The 21944-nt window shown below is 36.0% G+C and overlaps 2 protein-coding genes across 4 annotated transcripts; one reads left to right on the forward strand and one right to left on the reverse strand.

The window, feature by feature from the left end:
* Positions 1 to 120: 120 nt before the first annotated feature.
* kpna1 (karyopherin alpha 1 (importin alpha 5)) lies at positions 121 to 14044 on the reverse strand. Of its 2 annotated transcripts, none has more exons than XM_048174534.1 (14): positions 13893 to 14044; positions 12233 to 12369; positions 10403 to 10516; positions 10209 to 10308; positions 10023 to 10117; positions 9290 to 9421; positions 9085 to 9173; positions 8911 to 9010; positions 7788 to 7951; positions 7194 to 7272; positions 6053 to 6178; positions 5832 to 5959; positions 5555 to 5730; positions 121 to 1810 (listed from the first exon to the last, which is right to left on the reverse strand). In XM_048174534.1, the coding sequence occupies exons 1-14, from the start codon at positions 14005 to 14007 to the stop codon at positions 1623 to 1625; spliced, it is 1743 nt and encodes a 580-aa protein (XP_048030491.1). In that variant the 5' UTR covers positions 14008 to 14044; the 3' UTR covers positions 121 to 1622. The 2 variants fall into 2 exon arrangements, with proteins under 2 accessions (XP_048030491.1, XP_048030493.1); XM_048174536.1 differs by having other exon boundaries at positions 12233 to 12366; positions 13893 to 14022.
* Positions 14045 to 15437: 1393 nt separating this feature from the next.
* On the forward strand, positions 15438 to 18270 carry si:ch211-161h7.8 (thiosulfate:glutathione sulfurtransferase). 2 transcript variants are annotated; one of them, XM_048175392.1, is made up of 5 exons: positions 15438 to 15539; positions 16220 to 16509; positions 17394 to 17513; positions 17597 to 17759; positions 17901 to 18270. In XM_048175392.1, exons 2-5 carry the CDS (start codon positions 16365 to 16367, stop codon positions 17953 to 17955), a joined length of 483 nt encoding a protein of 160 aa, XP_048031349.1. In that variant the 5' UTR covers positions 15438 to 15539; positions 16220 to 16364; the 3' UTR covers positions 17956 to 18270. The 2 variants fall into 2 exon arrangements, with proteins under 2 accessions (XP_048031349.1, XP_048031350.1); XM_048175393.1 differs by lacking the exons at positions 15438 to 15539; positions 16220 to 16509 and adding an exon at positions 16527 to 16648.
* Positions 18271 to 21944: the final 3674 nt, after the last annotated feature.

The following is a 21944-nucleotide window of genomic DNA, read 5'->3' on the forward strand; positions in this document are numbered from 1 at the left end:
TATAATACGGAAAAAGTCCAGTCCCTGATGTAATGACTGGTGCTTTTGTGAATGAAGCAATGATGAACGAGTCTCCTAAAGTACCAGCAGATTTCTAATTAAATCACTTGACCACTGAGCTTCATGAAACAGCATTTATGCAAATGGCGTAACAGAGAACAGTTACACAATCTCAATACAACAGCAGTATTGAACACAAAGAGCTGGTCATCTCTTGGGAAGAATCTGACATTGAAATAAGAAAAACAAAGTAAACAATCATAGCTTTAGCTAATACCCAGTCAATTTTAAGTGTAAATTTGTTGATCAATTTTTAGTCTTCTTTAAAGTCCATTTGTTTGTCATTTTCCACCTCCATTTTTAAAAATGAGGATTATGGCACCTTCGGTATTAAGAGATTCTAACCCTCACAAAAATACAATAAAATAAAACAGAAAACCAAACAGTACTGAACAACTTTCTGCTTTGTATTTTGTTTTATATAGTTCTAGTCGCATATGTTGTCTGAATGTGTGTGCGCATTCACCATAATTAGACATTAATATTAAAGTTTGTCTCACAAACGTCGGGAAGCTAAAGCCTTTCAGCTCAATTTTCAACAGCTTAATATGGTGCAAGCTTTGAAGGGGTGGAGTTTTCTCAGCACTCTTAAATACTTAGTGTTTTTTTCTGTAAATACATCCCGATATGCAGATACGCACCATTCCTCTTCACCTCGATATCCTGAGAAGCGTTTTGGGGGCCTAAAACTGACTACAGAGGTTCAAATCTAAACAAAGGGTCTATTCTGAACGTAAAGTGCTGATGAAGATGATGCTCATGTGAAATTGTCCTCTTGAAGTATCAAATGGTTTTAATGCACAGGATACAGGACCTGTCTTTTTGTCTGTCCAGCAGTCTCAGTGAGCAGGAAGACTCCAACTCCCAGAATTCCAAAGGTGCAAATGTGTAACCCTAAAAGGAGAGGCGGAGCCTGTACAGTTCAGTCATTGTCGGAATGCACGTTCAATGCGTGTCAAAAAAGCAAGAGACCGTCTGACTGGCATCGTCAGTCAGAAAGCCCGGACCCCTTAGTCCGTCTTGTCTGGGTAAAATGGGAAGGTAAAAGTGCCTTGCCTTCAGCAGACGTCCTTTGGCGCACATTGGCCGTCACTTTTTTTTTGGGGTGGGGGGGATGTTGGAGACATGCAAACACAGTCACACGGTCAGTCCAGTGTTTTACAATAGATGAAAAGTCAATATTGCAGTCACGTCACACGAGCTGTGCTTTCCCAACTTCTATCAACTCATCGCTGGATGCAGTTTTCCTGAATCGGGACTGATGGGATACGCGTGCATTGAAGGGCTAAATGAAAGTTTAATGAAGGAAGTGGGATATTTAAATCATATGTAAAAGTCTACTGGTCACGTTTTCTGCATGTCGACATCGTTCCGGACTGGGCCAATGACATCAGGGAAGTAGGACAAGAGGGGGGAAATGGGTTGACCGGCAACACACGCTCTTGTATATCACACTCTAATTGAAATGTTCATTTGTTAAATCCTTCGCTCTCTTGGGTCAGTGGGGCGTCTCTCACCCTACAGGGTGGATTGCTTGGAGAATAAGGGAGTGAAGGGAAGCGTTAAAGTTGGAAACCCTCCATGGGAGCCTCACACTGCTGGAAAAGGAACTGCTGCTGCTGGAGGTCAACGGCAGGTGCCAGAGCCGGATCTTCATCATCTGTGCTGAAGTAGCGCTCGATCAGGTCAAAAGCCTTTTGGTAGATCTCCTGGTTCTCATGACCCTGGAGGAACTCCAATTTGTCCAACCCTGATGGAAATTAATAGAAAAAGAAGCTTAAATTATCAAAAGTTTATCTTTTTTTATTTATATATTATTTGTCTTATTTATTTTTAAAATAGTTTACCAAGAAACTGCAAAAATGTAAAAAAAAAAAAAAAAAAATCCAAACTTTTTATATATTAATAGAAACATCAAAATTTAAAACAAATGTGTGAAAACTCCTTGTGAAAATCTGATCTCCTGAAAAAGCATTTTTGTTATTAATGACACTGACAAGATTAACACTGCTTGGGATTTAATGAAGCATCTGAAGACCCCAGAGAACCAATTATAGGCATTTGATCAGTTAAGGACAAAAAAAAAGAAAAAAGAAGAAATGGAAAACCTGTTTTTTCTATTTTTTTTATTTTTTTTATTTCAATATGACGATCCAACAACAAATCATTTTTGTTATTAATCAAAATATAATTTTGGTAACACTTTGGTATGGGGAACACATATTCACTATTAACTACGACATTTGCCTCAAACTCTTTACTGCTCTTTACTCATTTACTGCTTATTAATAATTAGTATTTGCCTGGAAAATCCAGTCTCACCACTGTACCAGCAGATGAGTCTGGTCGGCCATTGAATCAATTCGATTTCTAGGGCGGAGCTAGTGTTGTCACGGTACCAAAATTCCAGTAGTCTGTACCGATACCATGAAAATTTTACGGTTCTCGGTACCAATTTCGGTACCACAGCAAAATCTGTTGGAACTATTTTACTATTTTATATAGCCAATTTTAAAAACATTAAATATGATTTGGAGCATGTGTGTTTGTGTGTGTATAGGCTGCCTCAATGAAATAAATTTTGAAATATAAAAAATAAATAAATAATTGGTATGTTATGAAGCTCGTAGGCTGGTTTGAGCTGGTGTATGCTGGTCCTAAGCTGGTCCTGGAGCAGCATGGTCCAGCATAGGACCGGCATAATGCAGCTCGAACCAGCATACCAGCTTCAAAACCTACCTTACCAACATATGCTCGTTTTTTCAACAGGGGTAACAAACGTGCGTGTTTATTTTAGCTATTCCGTCAGTGAAACAATATACTAGCCTGTAAATCTATGAAATAAATATAAGTAAATAATGGTAACCTAAATAATAAGAAAGTTAATTATTATTTTAAAAAAACATTCGTTTTTTATTTCCACACAAAGATGCGTCATATAGCCAATGTCCCGTTATTATAGGCTAATATCTTCATGTTATCTCCTGATGTTACAAACAACTGACACTTGTTGTAAAAGGTCTGAAGAGCGAGTTTTATCCTCCGCAGGGGCAAGACATTCATGCTATGTTGGATTTAGCGCTGCCAGAGAAAGCGAAAGTAAAAATCACCGGCGTGTGTGAAACGCGCTATACAAATAAACTTGACGCGCCTAGACTTTAAGTCTAATAACAAGCGCAAACTGTGTTAAATAGAAATTGACGTGCAAGCAAAAAGGTTTCTGTCCTACGGTGTTTTTCTGCTTTACCACAGTAAAGAATGCGAATAGCCTATAATAGGCCTAAATGCGAACGAAAGGAACGTTTATAATCCCCTGCGTGAGTGAAGATTTGGGAAAAGAAACGGAGATTCCATGTGGAATAACTAATGGAATATTGTTAATATTGTGGAATAACTAATGGAATATTGTTAATATTGTAATATTGTGGAATAACTAATGGAATTCTCTGCTAAGCAGGAGACCAGATCGCGATTCGCAAAACAGAATACAAAGCTGAAATTTATGGACTCACGTACCTCTGTCATTCGGCATGAACCAATATGTTTCCATGGCTGCGATGTCACATTTAATTGTTAACCTATTATTTCTTTTGTAGCTAAACAAAGCTTTGTGCTTCACTCGTGTCATATTCAAGTAAATACTGCCAACAGCCTTATCAGTGGGTACCGAATATACCCGGAATCTCGGTACTACCGGTACTACAGAAATGCGGGTATCGTCACATTTTCAAAATTTCAGTACCGACTTGGTACCGAAGTACCGGTACTTTTGACAACACTAGGCGGAGCAAATCCGAGCAAACAGGAAGCGGAGTAAACCAATCAGAGAAGGCCGGATATGACGTCAGCAAAGCGACAAGAGAGTCAACAGCAAAAAGTAAATAGATTTGGTTGAGAATAGATGACTGTCCTGTGAAGCTGTATTGTTCTATATTGTGTTCAATGCTCAGAATCATTCTTGTCAAATAAAAAAAAAAAAAAAAAAAAGAAAAAAGTAAATAATGAATGTGTTTTTGGTCATTTAAAACTGAATTCACGGCTGAACAGAACAAACTCTCGGGTCTCCCGTGCGCAATCTTTGTTGATATTGAAGGGACTTTCGCCGCACTAGAGTGACGCTGTTTGCGTCACTGAAATAAACGAATCTGATTGCACAGTACAGTTTGGAGTTGACTCGAATCGCGACGGAGAGCGGACTGACAAGACTGATATATCTTGTAGAAGATATATCAGTCTGGCCTTGCCAGGCAAAGTTAGTATGGTAGTTGTTGTAGCATTTAAGTTTAGGTATGAGGTAGGATTCAGGGATGTAGAATATGGTCATGCAGAATAAGGCATTAGTATGTGCTTTATAAGTACTAATAAACAGCCAATATGTAAGCTAATAAGCAACTAGTTAAAAGTGTTACCATAAATTTAATTATGGAAAAAATAAACAAATGAAGAAATATATATTACCATTGTAATACTATTGTACTGAACTATTATTATTAATGATGCTGATAATTTTATTTCCCATAAGCACAGTAAAATTACAATACTAATATTTAATAAACTAAAGAACTTTATTTAGAACTTTTATTTCGGCGGAAATCCACAGGGAGACCTTAAAGGGTTAGTTCACCCAAAAATGAAAATACCGTCATTTATTACTCACCTTCATGCCGTTCCACACCCGTAAGACCTTCGTTCATTTTTGGAACACTTGAAGCTTCGGAGCATTATGAGTCGAATCATGATTCGGATCGCGTGTCAAACAGCCAAACTGCTGAAATCACATGACTTTGGCGCTCCGAGCCGCTGATTCGACACGCTGATTCATAACGCTCCAAAGCTTCCTGAAGCAGTGTTTTGAAATCGGCCATCACTATATAAGTTGTTATTTGTGCAATGCTAGAGCTATGTAAACAGGTCACGTGCTGCATTTATCCAATCAATGACACTGACACCGCAAATATGCAAATAAAAACGTTAACCCAAGGTTTAGGAATGTACAATGTGAAACGTCAGCTTATGAATACCCAGGATTAATTGTTAACCCAAGGTAAATTATGAGCCATGTAAAACATGAAGCAAAATAACCCAGGATTCTGTTTACCTGGGGTTTAGAATGACCCAGGGTTAACTATTTCAAGTGTGAAATGCCCTTATCAAATGTACGCTATAAAATACGCTAGTGTTCACGTCAAAACTGAAGTATGCTTTGGGGTTAAAGCTTCTCTTTTGCTGACAGATTTAAAAATGATTCTTATTACAAATCTGGGAAGATGGTTGACACGTGTTGCGTTTTCAAATGATAAGCGACCAAAACTCACAGCTCTTGCAGAGAAGTTAGTGTGAAGCAGCATTTGCTACAAACTGAGCTGTTCAGAGACTATGTGTTTTCCTTGAATTTTTACATTTCACGTGGGTGGATCAAAATTTTCAGGTCAGAAAATATGGAAATCCATATAAATATGTAAAAATCGCATTCAAAGTGTGACAGTTAACATACCATATGCCTCCTCAATGAGGGCGCAGTAGGGGTTGATTCCTCCTCCTCGTTTAGCTTCCAGCTCACCCAGTCGTAGAATGTTCTCCAAGCCATTTAGGGCCACCTGTACGATCTTTGAATCCATCAGCGTCAGGAGGTCACATAAGGGCTTGATGCAACCAAGCTCAACAAGATGCCTAAGGAGAAGATTAAAGCATTGTAATATATAGCCATCTTGGTTGCTGATCTGATCACAAATGACATGTTAAGACCAGGTTTAAGAAGTGATCTGTCACACCTGATCTGCTCAGCAGAACCGCCAGATGTGGCGTTTGTGATGGCCCACGCTGCCTCCTTTCTTGTGCGGAACTCAGCTACTTGCAGAATACTTATCAACGGGGGGAGCAAATTTGCATCCATCACCATCTACATGTTACAAAGATCAAAAGAAAGAGTGTGAGAGAGAAAAAGACACTCAAACTTAAGTTTATGCGTTGAACTGTTCAAACATGCACATACCTGTATTTGTGCACGATTCCCAGCTGTGATATTGGAGATGGTCCAACATGCCTCTTTTTTAATGGACTCTTTCGGGCTACTCAGCAGGTGGAGAAGACTTTGCAGGGCAGAGCAGTTAAGAATCACCTGTTCATGAGAAAAGAAAACGACAAGTTACATCTATAGAATGTATTAGTTACAACATTACAACAGATGTATTATCAGCTAAGATAATATCATAATTGTTGTTTTAATGATGTGGAAGCTGACATTAACACCTTGTTTTCACTGCGTGAATGATGTAGCCTAGATGAACGCAGTTAGAACGCCGTGTGTCGAAAGTGGACAAGCTCAAAACATTTTAAACCCTGTTTGAACCTGTATTTAGCGTTGTCCACTTGTAATTGGACTGATGAAAACGCTTCTTAATACCAGATGTAAACATTGCCTTGATTACGTCAAAACTGTAACCAAGCCGTAGTGATTTTACACAACAGTTCAGTTCAATAAACGTGTTTTTGCTCTACTGCACCAATGAAAATCGTTCCAAAGCAACAGGGGAACTGTTGTGAGTCTCCAAGCAACACACAGTGGAGTTTAGTTCCTGAATGAATCAATGTTTTTGAACAAAGCAATGATTCAATGATCCATTCACAAAGGCGGTCAACTTGATTCGTTCCTGAATCAGGAATGAATCAGTTGAATAAATGACTCAAATTTAGTTTAATATTTAAAATAATAAATTTAAAAAAAAAATCATAGTACAATATTTAAAATAATACTACATTACATAACAGTAATTTCACAGCATTGTTCATGCAACTAACTGCAGTATAAATAAATACATCTAAATGCTTTAGTAAGATGCTGCTTATCTGCACAGAAAAATGGATTTTGTTGATTGGTAAAAGGCTATTTTTACTTTAGGCATAGCTGAATTTATTGATTAAATTTAAGAATTTGACTGTAAAAAATTATCCAACGCCCATATAAAAGGTAAAAATGCCCCTAGAAAAAAAGTTAACAGGCCTAAACCAGACAAGGTACCAGCAAAAAAACATCTAATTATTGTTATGAACAAAATCCCAAGAAATATTCAGATATAATTTAAGCACTATTAAGCAGAGGACATCTATAAAAAGAAAAAAGCGTAATTGTTTACCTGAGTCTGTAGGTCATCTCCTGTGACTATGTTCCCCACGGCTCTTAGAGCAGGCGACACCACCTTATATTCTGCATGTCTGGAACACATGAAAACAACACCTCAGAAAACTGTTACTCTAAGGATTTTAAGTATCGCCAGTAAGAATTAAAATAAGAGAAGCCCTCTTAAAAGCCTAAGCCAGTGGTTCTCAACCAGGAGGGGCTGGGGCCCAATGCAAACTTCCAAGGGACCTAGATACATTATTTCAACCAAGATATTTCTTATTTTAATTCAACTTTTTTTACTTTAAGGAACCAGGGTTTCCACTGTCTTAGAAAACCTTAATACTGTATATGAAGAAGTAGCCTCTAATTTTCAAAGTGTGGAAAATTAATTAAATCTTATACATTTTTAAAAATACACATTTTTATGGTTATGCCCAACTCTAAAACATTTTTTTTGGTAGAAATTGAGTAAAAAAATAATCCCTCCCTAATCCTTATCCTTATCACAAATGACTGGAAAAGTCAAGTCGACAACGGGGGGCCTTTGAATTACAAAGGTCGAGAACCACTGACCTAAGCTATTCATTATCTGTTTTTCATGTCTTACAGCAGCAGCTCCACTAGTCTGCGACAGACTCCTGAGTCTATGACAGCCTGGATCTTTTCATTGGGACCGTCGGACAGATAAGAAAGAGCCCAGCATGCATCAGCCAAAATGTCAGTATCGTTCACAAAGAGGAGCCAGGACAGAACGCTGAGACACGGTGACACCTGCATTAAAAGACAAATACAACTTCACTTTAAGTTTAAAGGTCTGTATACTCATGTGACTTGCCCATTCCTGCAACTCTTACATTTCCACCACACAATTATACACTACAGTTCAAAAGTTTGGGGTCGGTAATCTATTAGTCTATTATGCTTACCAAGTCTGCATTTATTTGATCAAATATACAGTAAAAAAAAAAAAAAAAGGGAATGTGAAACTATTACAATAACACAGTTAAAATAATATTTCTATTTTAATATAATTTAAAAATGTAATATACTATTGTTTTAAATGTAATATATTGCTGAATTTTCAACATCATTACTCCAGTCTTCAGTGTCACATGATCCTTCAGAAATCAATTTAACATGCTGATTTGATGCTCAAGTAACATTTATTATCAATGTTGGAAAAAGTATATTTTTGTGGAAACCACAATTTTTTTTCCAATACTTGATGAATAAAAAACAAAGAAATAAATAAATAAAAACAGCGTTTATCTGAAATATAAATCTTTTGTAACATTCAGTGAATCACTTAATGTTACAAAAAAAAAATTCTTAAAATGTCTAAAAATGTCTTAATTTATAATTAACACGTCCTTGCTAAATAAAAATATTAATTTCTTTAAAAAAAATAATTGTACTGGCCCCAAACTTTTGAATAAAAATTATTAAAAACAAAACACTAAAAACTAAAGTTAATCACATTTAATATTTCAAGTGAACCTGGACATCACAACATTATAATGTACAGTATGAAAACGATGGATATTCCTTTTGAGCTTGTATTTAACAGTGATGATGAAAAATCATTAAAATGTAAAAAGAGGGGAAATAAACTTGGCATAATTAAATAATGATGCAAATAATATTATAATAATATATATATATATATTTTTAAAGTTCTAATACAAATAAATTGTTTTTAATTGTAAGGAAATAAAAGAAGGTGATTTTACCTTGGCAAAATCTGGGGGTGGGTTTTTCCCTCTGCACAGGTTAGACAGAGCCCAAACTGCATTCCTCATCATAGTCAGACGATTTTGTTTAGCCAATAACCTGGAATGAGAATCTGCATCATTAGAACCATTCAACAATATGGTTGTTCTAAAACAAATGCTTGCATGACTTACTGCACTAGAGAGGGTAGAATATTGCAGTCCAGAACATAATCTCTGCACTCAGTGCTGTCACCTGCGATATTGCCTAAAGCCCACACCGCCTGCAGTGAAAACAAAGACGGTTTCAAATGACATAAAATTAAACATTAGTCCAATTTCATTATACCTAACTGGGTCTATATGTGCCCCTTCAATGTAAATGTGTACAGATGCTTACCTGTTCTTGTACATCCTCGAAATCAGAGCTGAGCATCTCAATGAAAATGGGCACCGCCCCAGCCTGGATGACCACACGCGTCTGGTGGGATGTTCCTGAGGCGATGTTAGTCAGAACCCACGCTGCTTCAAACTGCACAGAGACAAGACATCTGTCACCATACTGCAGAAAAGCATTCACTAATGCACCATTCAAAAGCCAAGGGGATTAAATAAAGACACCGTTGAGATTTGCAGAATATACACATTCCAATAGTGTGAGCGTGTGCTGAGAGAGATTCATGCCGGATGACTCACTGTCTCACTGATGTGACTTAGGGCCCAAGTCTGGCAAGCAGTTCTTCTGGCACTAGACTGCATAGTTCACTTTAATTAGGGATGTGCACCACGACTAATTTCCATAACGGAAATTCTGTAAACGACTAGTCTAAGAAACCCCCAGACGACAGTCTGTATAAGCGATGCATTTGAAATGGGCTACATAAAGGGTTAGTTCACCTAAAAATGAAAATTATCCCATGATTTACTCACCCTCAAGCCAAGCTAGGTGTATATGACTATCTTCTTTCAGACAAACACAATCAGAGTTATATTTAAATATATCCTGGCTCCCCCATTCAGTGCCATTATAGAGCTCGGAAGAGCCAGGCTTGAGGGTGAGTAAATCGAAACTATAATAATCTTCATTAATCCAACGGAGCCAACCTTTAATATATACAACTTATTAGGCTCACCTGTAGCGTGCAGTTCTCTCTTCTTTTCAGGAACTCAACAAATCGCTCCACGACACCAGGGGTGGCAATGACCTCATCAATAGGGGGATTAGGCTCTAATAGAGAATTACAAAGATGGAATTAGCATTCTTTTATCATAAATATGATTATGTTAATGCTTGAATTTCAGTCTTTGGGGTCTTTCACCTTTAGATAAGAGTTTCCTAAAGCGCTGTGTGCCAATGAGCTGTTGTTCTGGGGAGCTGGAGAAGATCATCTGTATCATGTCCTCAGAAATAACACTTCCCTATGAAGAAGGAAAGACAAAAGAGACAAAAATCAATTAACCTTTTCCAACAGTAAGTAAACACCATGATTAACTATTGTTTTATCTTTCTCACCGTGATTTGGTCCATATTGTTGGCCTGCGATTCCAGGTATCCACTGTCTGCCATCCCATCATCCTCCAGTGTTCCATCCTCCTCCACAGTGGCCACATTTCTGCGCTTGAACAGCTGTAAGAACACACAAACTCTCAGCTCGCTGTGCTCAATAAAAATACCAACATGCGCCACAAATCAGTCCTAATGTTTCCTTCTTTGAAAGAGGGAAGCGAGGATTTTTTTTTAATGTTTAAAAATGTACTCATGCAGAATCAACTAGAAGTAAGGCATTTGTAGGCATATTTGCTCAGTCTAAAATCCCCACCAGTCTGACACAGCAACATTGTACAAATGATAAAACATCAAAAATACACACACACACATACATATACATATATATATAAATATATGTATATGTATGTGTGTGTGTGTGTGTGTGTGTGTGTGTGTGTGTGTATACACATACACACACTACCGTTCAAAAGTTTGGGATCGGTAACAATTTTAATGTTTTATAAAGAAGTTTCGTCTGCTCACCAAGGCTGCATTTATTTAATTAAAAATACAGTAAAATCAGTAATATTGTGAAATATTATTACAATTTAAAATAACTGTTTTCTATTTGAAAATTTTTGAAAATGTAACTTATTCTTGTGTTGGCAAAGCTGAATTTTCAGAATCATTACTCCAGTCTTCAGTGTCACATGATCCTTCAGAAATCATCCTAATATGCTGATTTGCTGCTCAAGAAACATTTATTGTGCACAGATGTACAAAATATTTGTGTACAATATTTTTTTTTTTCAGGATTCTTTGATAAATAGAAAGTTCAAACGAACAGCGTTTATTTGAAATATAATCTGTTGTTACATTTTAAATGTCTTTACTGTCACTTTTGATCGATTTAATGCATCCTTGCTGAAAAAAAATATTAATTTCTTTAAATTCTTCTCAAAAAAATAAAAATAAAAATTCTTACTGACCCCAAACTTTTGAACGGTAGTGTATAATGCTACAGAAGCTTTGTTTTTCAGATAAATGCTGTTCTTTTGAACTTTCTATTCATCAAGGAATCCTGAAAATCCTGTTTTTAACATTGATAATAATAATAAATGTTTCTTGAGCAGCAAATCATCATATTAGAATGATTTCTGAAGGATTATGTGACACTGAAGACTGGAGTAATGATGCTGAAAATTCAGCTTTTCCAACACAGAAATAAATGACATTTTATATTATATTCCAATAGAAAACAGTTATTTTAAATTGTAATAATATTTCACAATATTACTGTTTTTACTGTATTTTTATTTAATCTCGGTGAGCAGACAAAACTTCTTTTAAAAATATTAAAAATCGTACCGATCCCAAACTTTTGAACGGTATATATATATATATATATATATATATATATATATATATATATATATATATTATATATACACACAGAGCACAAGTGTTTTAATATTGATAATAATAAATATTCTTTAAGCACCAAATTTAGCATACTAGAATGATTTCTGAAGGATCATGTGACTGAGAACTGGACAAATTATGCTAAAAATTCAGATTTGCCATCACAGGAATACAATTACACTTTGAAATATATGAAAATAGAAAACAATTATAAGTTATAACAAGACAGTTATATTAAATTGAAATAATATTTAATTTTTACTTCATTTTGATCAAATATATGCAGCCTTGGTGAGCATCCTTCTTTCAAAAAAAAAAAAAAAAAAAAAAAAAAAAAAAAATCTTACTGATCCCAAACTTTTGATATTTATAAATAAAAAGTAAAATAAAATAGAATAACAGAAGCCACTCTCATTTGTCAAACTCTCTTACTTGTTCATCTTTCTTTTGTTTGCGAAGTTGCAGGCCTTCTTCCTCCCTCCTCCTCCTCATCTCATCTGTGTTGAGGGATTTGTTTTTATAGCTTTTGAGACGTGCATTGTCCTTCCCCTGACTCATGATGTTGCCTGCTGGAAAAACACAATCAAAGCAAGATGAGTACAAGAGGAATCACCAAGACTCATTAAAAATAGTTGCTTGATCTCAGCTAGGCGACAGGTTGACAGACCTCCTCAAAAGATCATTTAATGTCACTTGTTTTCATCAGCTGTGGACAAGTACACCAATCACAATGCCAGATAAGCATTCACATCCACCATGTGTGACATAACTAATCTGACAGCAGCGAAAATACAGAATATGAATGCAGTCAGAAGCTGTAACATACTCAAAGGACCTTGTCAGTCATTTCAAATGATGGCTTAAACCAGCAAACAAGTATTTGTAGAGGTTTGGGGTCAATAATATTGTTTAGCCACATTCCGGATATTTTCTGTCACATGAAAAAGCCACTTGCAAATAAAATCAAGGCTACAAAACTATCACTTAAAGTTGCGATGAAACAGAAGTAGCAAAAGATCTTTTTGGGGGGATATTTGGCTTCCATAACATGTCTTCTCTCAGACTAGTGGAAAGAAAACAGAGTTAATGAGTTATTTAATTAATTAATTATTTACACTTTATCCATTTGCATCTGTAGATTTCAATTACATGTCTTTAAAGGCTATTTTCTCAAATATGAGCCAGAAATCGCCACTCAAGTAGCACCTGCATATGCCATACTTTCCAGGTTTTTTCATATTTATAGGGTTTTGAAGGAGAGTTTTGTTCATATATCATTTTCCTAACTTATATAACACTTTATTCCTTTTTTCTGGCTTTTTTTCCTGACAGTTTTGTCTGATTTATGTTGTAATAAAATTAGAAAGAGATCCTCTTTGTAAACAATAATGTCAACAAAATGAAACAAGACTTTTAAACCTAGCATTATCCAATGTTCAGAATTATGTTCTGAAAATGCATGCAAATTAGTACGTTTAATTAGATGCTGCCTCAATTGCGTGTTTAATATTTATATTTATCATATTTAACAATATTTCAGACAACTCAGAAATTCAAAGCAAATGACTTAATGCACAATGATGAAGCAATTGGGGAAATATTGTGATATCTATTATTTAAAAAATGTACCCTATTTCTCTTTTGATTTAATTAATAAAAATAAGATAATAAGAAACAACCAGAATGTAACAGAGCTTCCCATGGGCAGTGGCGCTTCAGCCCGCAGTGAGGGAGCGACTGATCCAACCATCTCCACCTAAAAACACCCCGCTAAACACACCAATCCAACCATACATGGCGCCTATGAAGCGGAGACGGTCGATTCAAGTCAATAAAATGTCATTTTAGGTCCTCACAAGGTAGTGGTCATCGATTGAAGAGCAGGTTTGTTTGATATCGTCTTAACGCCAGACTCGCCTCTCCCTCCCAGATCTGCGCAGCAGCCTCTGTTAGCTCCCTTGCTAACCCACCCAACAAGGTTGTCCAACTGCTGCCTTATATTTGAGTTTTAACATTTGTATCTTTTCAATTTAACCTCATATAAGCGTAATAAAACCATTAATACACAAATAATCCACAATGGCGCACTGACCTGTCAAAAAAGTCTCGTTTATCCCTGCGTCGTTTAAGCTGCTACTGTTCAGCCTCCGCCGGTATAGTGATACTGCGCATGCGCACTGGCAGAGGACATCGTGTGCGAAGCGCATGTCTGGTTCTCGGTGTTGCCAGTTTTGTGTAACCAACGGTTGCCATGTCCACTTTTAATAAGAAACATTGGTCTTTTTTAATAAAGGCGTTTGTAAACATGGGCAGTAGCAGAGTGTAGGAATTTTTAGCCTCTTTACAAACAATAGTTTGATTTGGTAATGCTTCATGACCTCCATATCACAATAAAGTTTAACTGAATAAGGCCTACTGATCGCAAAAGTCAAGTCAATACTTCTGTAAAGCAACTCTAAAAAGACAATAGTGTCTGTTCAGCTGAAAAAAGCTGTTTAGCTGCTTTATAGCTGAATTGAACTGAACCAAATCAACAATAAAGTGATATAATAAGTGATACAATAACAATGCATAGTTCATCAATTATGAAATTAGTTCAATTCAGCTTTAAAGTAGCTCTGGGGAAAACAGTGATGTCATCAAATAAATAAAAATGTTTTAACAAAAAATTATTAAGAGGTTGCTCTTAATTGAAGATTGTGCTTTGGCTAAGGGCGTACATATTACGTGTGTTTATGTGTTTGTTGTTTTATGCTGTATTGCAGGGATAGGCATTGTTGTCCGGGAGTGCTGCTGTCCTGCAGAGTTTAGCTCCAACCAAACACACTTGAACAAGCTGTCTTCAGGATTAGGCCTACTAAGGCTACAGGTGGTGGGTGAGGGTTTTTTTTTTTTTCTTTTTTTCTTCCTTTCTTTCTTCCTCTTTCTTTCTTTTCAGGGTTAGAACATAACTCTGCACAGGACAACTGTCAGACTGTCAGATATCCTCACCTGCTATACTAGGTGACCACCATCAAACAAACCAAATGTGGGACGATTATTAAATTTGTGTGGGACAATGTGGGACATGTTACCAACACTAAAACACAACCTGAAGCTGTTATATAATGTCTATCTACCTTAATAACAACATTTGTATTCTGCCTTTCAGCTAATAAAACACCATTACTCCACATTTCAATTGACAGCCGTCACAACCTACTAGTGACCATGTTTACTCCTTTCTTTTCAACCATTGGATAGGATTTAAAAAAACGACTGTTGCATTTGTGTAAGGTTGGATGTTACTTTTGTCAAAGCGCTGTTAAATATAGATGAAAAACTACACAGCAAAAATAATAAATAAAATGCTTTCTTAAAAAGGCAAAAGAACGCATGCACGTTTTCCTAATATGATCATTAAAAACCAACAGACTGATGAAAATGCGGTACATTTTCTCAATATGCGATGTGCGGGACAAGGATTGAAAATGCTGTGCGGTACAACGCAAAGCAGGACGGGTGGTCACCCTATGCTATAGGCTAGACCAGGCTTTCTCAACCCTGGTCCTCGAGGGCCACTGTCCTGCAGAGTTTAGCTCCAACCCTAATCAAACACACCTGAACAAGCTAATTAAGCTGTTCAGGATAACTAGAAAGCTACAGGTAGGTGAGTTTGATCAAGGTTGGAGCTAAACTCTGCAGGACAGTGGCCCTCGAGGACCAGGGTTGAGAACCCCTGGGCTAGACTATTGAGCAGGTGTGTTTTTTCCAGCAAGATCTGGCAACACGGGTTAACGAGATTTATTTTTTTATTATTTATTTATTTATTTTTGCCTTGCTCTGTATCATGTTTTGAACGTTTCATTTTTCACTACAAATATATTTTACAAAAATAGGCCTAATGGTTATTGTTAAAACCCTACATAAATTAAGTGTAAATTGAAGTGTAAAAAAAAAAGAAGCCATTTGGCTGCCTACATGAAAGAAAGCACAATATTTCATTTTACAATGTAAAGTTTACTTACATTATTGATATCGAGTTTTTATATAGGCCTAACACCAATTTAGAGCACTAGCTAATGCTACCTTCACGAGCTAGTCTATCGGAATTGTCGTAAATACTCGTTTCCTTGGTAAAAATTGGAGATGAATGCCCTCTCATGTCGAAACTTGAATGTGATAAGCTCGTAATAACGATTTCAGAAGTGGGAATTATCAATTTTCCTATAGCACGTGAAGGCAGCATAACAATCAATGAGGAGATCTGGCAACCTTAAGGAGATGATGCGATGCGCGACACTGCTGTTGTTTTATCCCATTAATCCCTATAGCTGTAGATTGTAGATATCACATCATCAGATAGGCCTTTTTAATGACGAGGCACAAAGGAACACCCTTATATAGCCTAGTCTCATCCTTCCTGAAAATATCCTCCAGGTGTCCTTTACCTGGACACGATCCTGACACTAGAGGGCAGCGGATAATCTGTCTTGTCTTCCCGGACACCAGAATAGGCTGCGGATCACAGTCAGGATTACTATTCGTTTGCACTGTCACTGTGACAGACAGCACCAGGTTAGAGATGGTATCGTTTCAGGTTTTACGTCGTTTGTGTCTGTTTGCAGTCACTAAACCGGTTTGCCATGGTAGAGTGATATCAGCATGTGGACTGAAGACTTCCATAGTCAATCACAGTGACGGACAACCTGATCCAGGCAGAGCTGCAGGTAGAAGAGGCACTTTTATCCTCGCAAAATTGGTGGATTTATTTTTTGCTAATTAAATTAATCATTTCTATTTTTATTTTTATTTTGGGAAGATATAATAACTTTTAGAGACCCTATTTCAGTGAATCTGCAATGTCAGGTAAAGAGCCATTTATTAGGCCTATAGGAACTTTGGACTTTGGTCCATTTGTCAATAATCTCTACTTGATAAATAATCACACATCAAAGTATTCAATCTTTTAAGTGTACTTATTTAGTTATTATCATTATTATTTATTGGGATGGAGAATTTTATTGTTAGCTGTTTATAATGCCGCAGTGTTGCACATTTCTAATTTAAAGGACTAATAATAATGAAGAGTTTCGTTGCAAAACGAGATAACTCCGTTTTTTTAATTTTTCAAAAATCTTGTTTTTTGGTTGTGAATTCCAATTAATATCAATTCAACTGCAGTTGGTTTGTTTTGATTTAAACCTTCATAACTTAAAAAATACAGCTAAGTAGCACCATAAAACAAAATAATAACATGATAACATAATAATAAACATGTTTTGACAAAAATGTTAAAAACAGATTTATCTCATTTTGCAACGAAACTCTTAGTGTTTCATGCTTTAAATTGTGGTTAATTGTAAACCACTTAGCAATTGTATTGTTTTTGTTTCTGCTGAGCACAGCAAAATTATTGTTTGACTCATCTTTTGTATCCCATTAGCCAAACACTCAGCCTTTCTGTGTGTATACCAACCATGATTAGCAAGATTTCTTAGTAAAATGCATTTCTTTTTTGATAATGAACATTATATTAATTGACAACAATAACTTAGATTAAAATATGATCTTACGGTGGTATCATTCTACTTTTTGATTTTCACATTTTCAGTGTCAGTGACATATGAACAGCTCAAAGCTATGCTGGCCAATCACAGCGTACAGTTATTTGACGTCAGGAATCCAGATGAATTCCAGGCCGGCCGGATTCTTGATTCCATCAACATTCCATGTAAGTCATTACTGAAGTGTATAGAATCAGCATTGCTTTTGTTTTGGTGTGCACACTAACCCTCAGTTTAATGTATCTCTCAGTGGGACAGCTTGAGGAGTCACTGAAGCTCCCACCAAAACAGTTTCAACTGCAGTTTAAGGTGAAAGCCCCCAAAAAGGAAGATGATAACATAGTTTTCCATTGCCGAAGTGGGAAAAGGAGTTTGTCTGCTCTCGAAATTGCTCATCGTCTGGGATTCTCTAAGTAGGCTAATGAACACACACACACACACACACACACTTACTGATCTTATTATGAGCCTAGAAAACATAATATGTGGATGATCCAATTAATTAAATATTCCTTGTTGTTAGAAGTACTACTTGTTTTCTTCATTTTTTCCAGGGCACGGCATTATGCAGGCGGATACATTGATTGGGAAGAGCGTGAGAAGAAATAACAGAACTAATTACTGTATTCATATTACTGTATTCATAATGATCTGGACCATTAATATGGAGAAGATAAATCTGATAAAACTTTCATATTTTGATGTGAATCTGAATGACTCAATATTAGTGTCATTATTAATATATTTTTAATGGCTCATCAATTATTATTATTAATCAAACTTCATAAAGATGAATATAGAATAGATGGAGCAAAATACTTTAAATAATTGTTCCTTCAGACTGAATCAAAAAAGCATTGGACTGTAAAAACCAGTGTGAATATACATTTACAAATGTGCTTCATTAAAATATTTTTAAAAAGACTTTGGACATTTCTTAATTCATCTCATGGTAAAAAAAAATCATTCAGTTCAGTTGCTGCCTTAATTTTTGAGTACAATCAACTTGGCCGTACAAGTCATTTCAAATTAAATTACATTAAAAATCGACTTAAATCTCGTATAACATATAAAAGGTTGAAAATACATAAGTTGCCATGATTACTTGTCATATTTTTTTACAGTATGTGCATATTTAGTTTGCCCTTCTGCATTCTGTGGTTAACCACTAGGTGGCAGTAATGCAATTAGGCAAAATAAAGGAGCGTTTTATGGCCAGCAAGCAGGGGTTCACGGTCACAGTTGTTCTGATGCTCATTTCACTGTTTGGATGTGGTCGGCTGCACCTCGGTAAATAGCTGTCAGACTGATACTGAACACAGATCAAGGCTGGCACATTTTTCATTGGACTGCAGTGCAATCAAATCAACAGACCTTCCTTCATCCATCTTGGAGAGAATTATTTGAGTGTCAATTTATAGAGCGCTGTTATTTTGGAGTTACAGGTCGAGTAATTGGTAGTTCATCAGATGTAAGCAATAGCTGTCCAGGTATTGGTTTTGGCACACGATATCTGTCTCATCTAGGCTGAGCCTTGTTCTTCCCTGAATGATGAAAACAGAGTATGATGAATGTGACCGTGTCTCTTTCACCCCAGCCATAATGGGCTCCACACCACTGAGCCAGTTTGTAAAATATAAAATCTAAAACTAATTTCTTTGTTTGGCACAGGGGACCTAAATATGCCCGGGGTTTATTTGCTTTCCTGTTTTCTCCATATTCCAAATATCTATTTCATTTTATTGTCCGTCCTCTGCTCTTGTTTCTGATTTTCTAACCTCGCTGCTTGCTAAAAACTTCACATCAGTATAAGAGGAGATAGCGGGGCAAGTTGTCACAAAGCATTGTATGTCAGTAACTAAAAGATTTTGAGTCAAAAATACAATTTCACAAATGTGTTTTTTGTAGCAGTGGTTTTGTATGATGGGTTTAAACACCAAGAAAATAAATCTGTTTTTTGAAGGGTCAACTATGTAAGATTTTTAACTGAAATGCTGAAGTGTGTTATCAGGACAAGGGTATTTTTCATTAAAAATAATAAGTAGGGGCAAGTTGTCACATTTTTACTGGAGCATTTTTTTATGAAGTTATGTGTTTTAAATGTTATACATTTGTACACTCTAAAAAATGCTGCATTAAAAACAACCCATGTTGGGTTGAAAATGGACAAACCCACCAATTGGGTTGTTTTAACTCAGCACTTGGGTTAAATGTTTACCTAACCTGTTGTTGGCCAAAACATTTTTAATGTTTATTTAATTATTTGCTGTGTTTCTCTACAGCTTTTTTTATGTAGGCTACACTCAAAAAATGTTGGGTTAAAAACAACCCAAGTTGGGTTGAAAATGGACAAACCCAGAGATTAAGTTGTTTTAACCCAGTGGTCGGGTTAAATGTTTGTCCAACCTGCTGGGTAGTTTTATTTAACTCAACTATTGTTTAAAAATGACTGCATTGCTTGCTGAAAATGAACCCAAAGTATGTTGGAAATTAACATATACAGTGCACAGCATAAATGAGTACACCCCCTCTGAAACATCTGAAAGTCAGCAATTACTCAATTACTTAGAAGACATGTTAGGGTTCTTTAGAGATATAATGTTCCAGTAAGTCTGCTTAATCAATTACCAAAGAAGCATGTCAAAATTATTCAGGAAAATAAGATTTTCTTATCAAGGTGATAAAATGTTGTGTAGCAAAAATGACTACACCCTCCTAAAAGTTACTAAATAAAATGAAATAAAAAATTTTAAGGCAATGTTTGATCAACAGGTAAGTATGTTGAACCAAAACATTTAAAGAGAAGTAATTTCTTAACAATTAAAAGTGTTATATAGCCCACTGAATCATTCTCAGACTTAATGCTGACAACAATGGAAGCACTTGGGAGAGAACTGTCAGGAGACTTATTTCTATAAAAGAGGACCGTGGTACAAGAGGATTACCAAATAATTGTTTTAAGTGTGAAAATATAGCAAAAGTAACACAGAAATTCAAAAACAATGGACTTGTGACAAGGCCCCTGAAATAATCAGGCCTTCATTTTAAGCTTTCATTTAGTGATGAGGGATTTTTTGCTAGACAAAGAGCAGGAGACATACCAAGCGAGTGTCTCAGAGCCAGCAAAAGCTATGAAAGAGTGAATGTTTATCTCACAGAGTAAGATGCAGCCTGCAGAAATGAAATGCATGGTTGTTGTTCTCACTGGAGCTCCCTACTGTAGCCAAAGAACAATAAAGTCAGTTAGCCATTTCCAAAGCCCATATTTACAAAATATAGATTCTGGGAATCAATCCTCTGGTCTCATGAGACCAAATCAATCATTCTGGATCTAACAGCATCCAAAATGTTCTGGTGTTGCTAGAGGAGGAGTACAGTGAGAAGTGCCTGGTTCCCACAGTAAAGTTCAGTGGTAGTAAAGCTCTTATGTAGGGATGTATGAGTGCTGAAGGTGTGAGGGAGTTGTGCTTTATCAATGCTGTCATGAATTCCCTCACCACTGTGTAATTTAATAACAAACTTGAAACAGAAGATGTTACCCTTTCCTCATTCCCTGCATTGTTGGGCATTTTTTCAACATGACAATGAGGATATGCATTCTCCCAAGGTGAAAAACCTTCTGTGGACATGTATTGCACTCAATCTTAACACTCTTGAGCACCTGTGGGGGATTCTGTAGAGACGAGTTGAGCAACACTCCCCATTAAAGATCAGGGCATTAAGGAGCTCATCATACAGGAGTTAAACAGGACAGATGTGACAATTTGTCATAAACTTGTACACTCTGTTCCAAGGGTCAGAGCAGTATATTCAAAATTATGGAGGGCATACTAAGTGCTATAATATTAAACATTTGTTGAATTAAATCTAAGGTGTACTCATTTCTGCAATCCTTAATTTAAACAAAATTGGCTAATTTACTTATTTTATGGCTATTAATGACATATATTTCTCAGCTTTTATTATGTATATGTTTAATACATTTTAGTTTTGCCATCTTTCCATGAATTGTATCAGTGATCATAAAGAAAATACATCTTTTGTATTTGTTCAGAGGGGGTGTACTCATTTATGCTGTGCACTGTATTAATATGTTTAATAAATGAACATTTTTTTTTAAATAAGTTTAATAATTAAACAATAAACATTTATTAAATTGCAATGCTCACCTTTTGATTATTATTGATGCCTCTAGTAATTATGTGTCTGATTTTGAGTTCATTTTAAGCCAGCCATATAGTAATTTTTAAACAATAGTTGGGTTAAATAAATTGGCCAAACATTTAACCCAATTGCTGGGTTTATCCATTTTCAACCCAGTTTGGGTTGTTTTAAACCCAGCATTTTTAGAGTGCATTATTTGACATTTTGTATTATGTTTTATATAACAAATTTCTTTATTTTGGGAAGAATAAACTATAATTTATGTTAGTTATAGCTTTTAGGTATTTCACTGATGGTCTGACCTAATAATAGACAGGTTAGTGACAAATTACCCCAAATTGACAACATGCCCATTGGAGCATGTGTTCAATGAACAGTATCTTTTTCCCCCCTTGCAAATAGCTTTTTTGTAGCCAAGACTCAAGACAGTGACT

This window comes from Megalobrama amblycephala, linkage group LG22, assembly GCF_018812025.1.
Source record: "Megalobrama amblycephala isolate DHTTF-2021 linkage group LG22, ASM1881202v1, whole genome shotgun sequence".
Classification (NCBI taxonomy): domain Eukaryota; kingdom Metazoa; phylum Chordata; class Actinopteri; order Cypriniformes; family Xenocyprididae; genus Megalobrama; species Megalobrama amblycephala.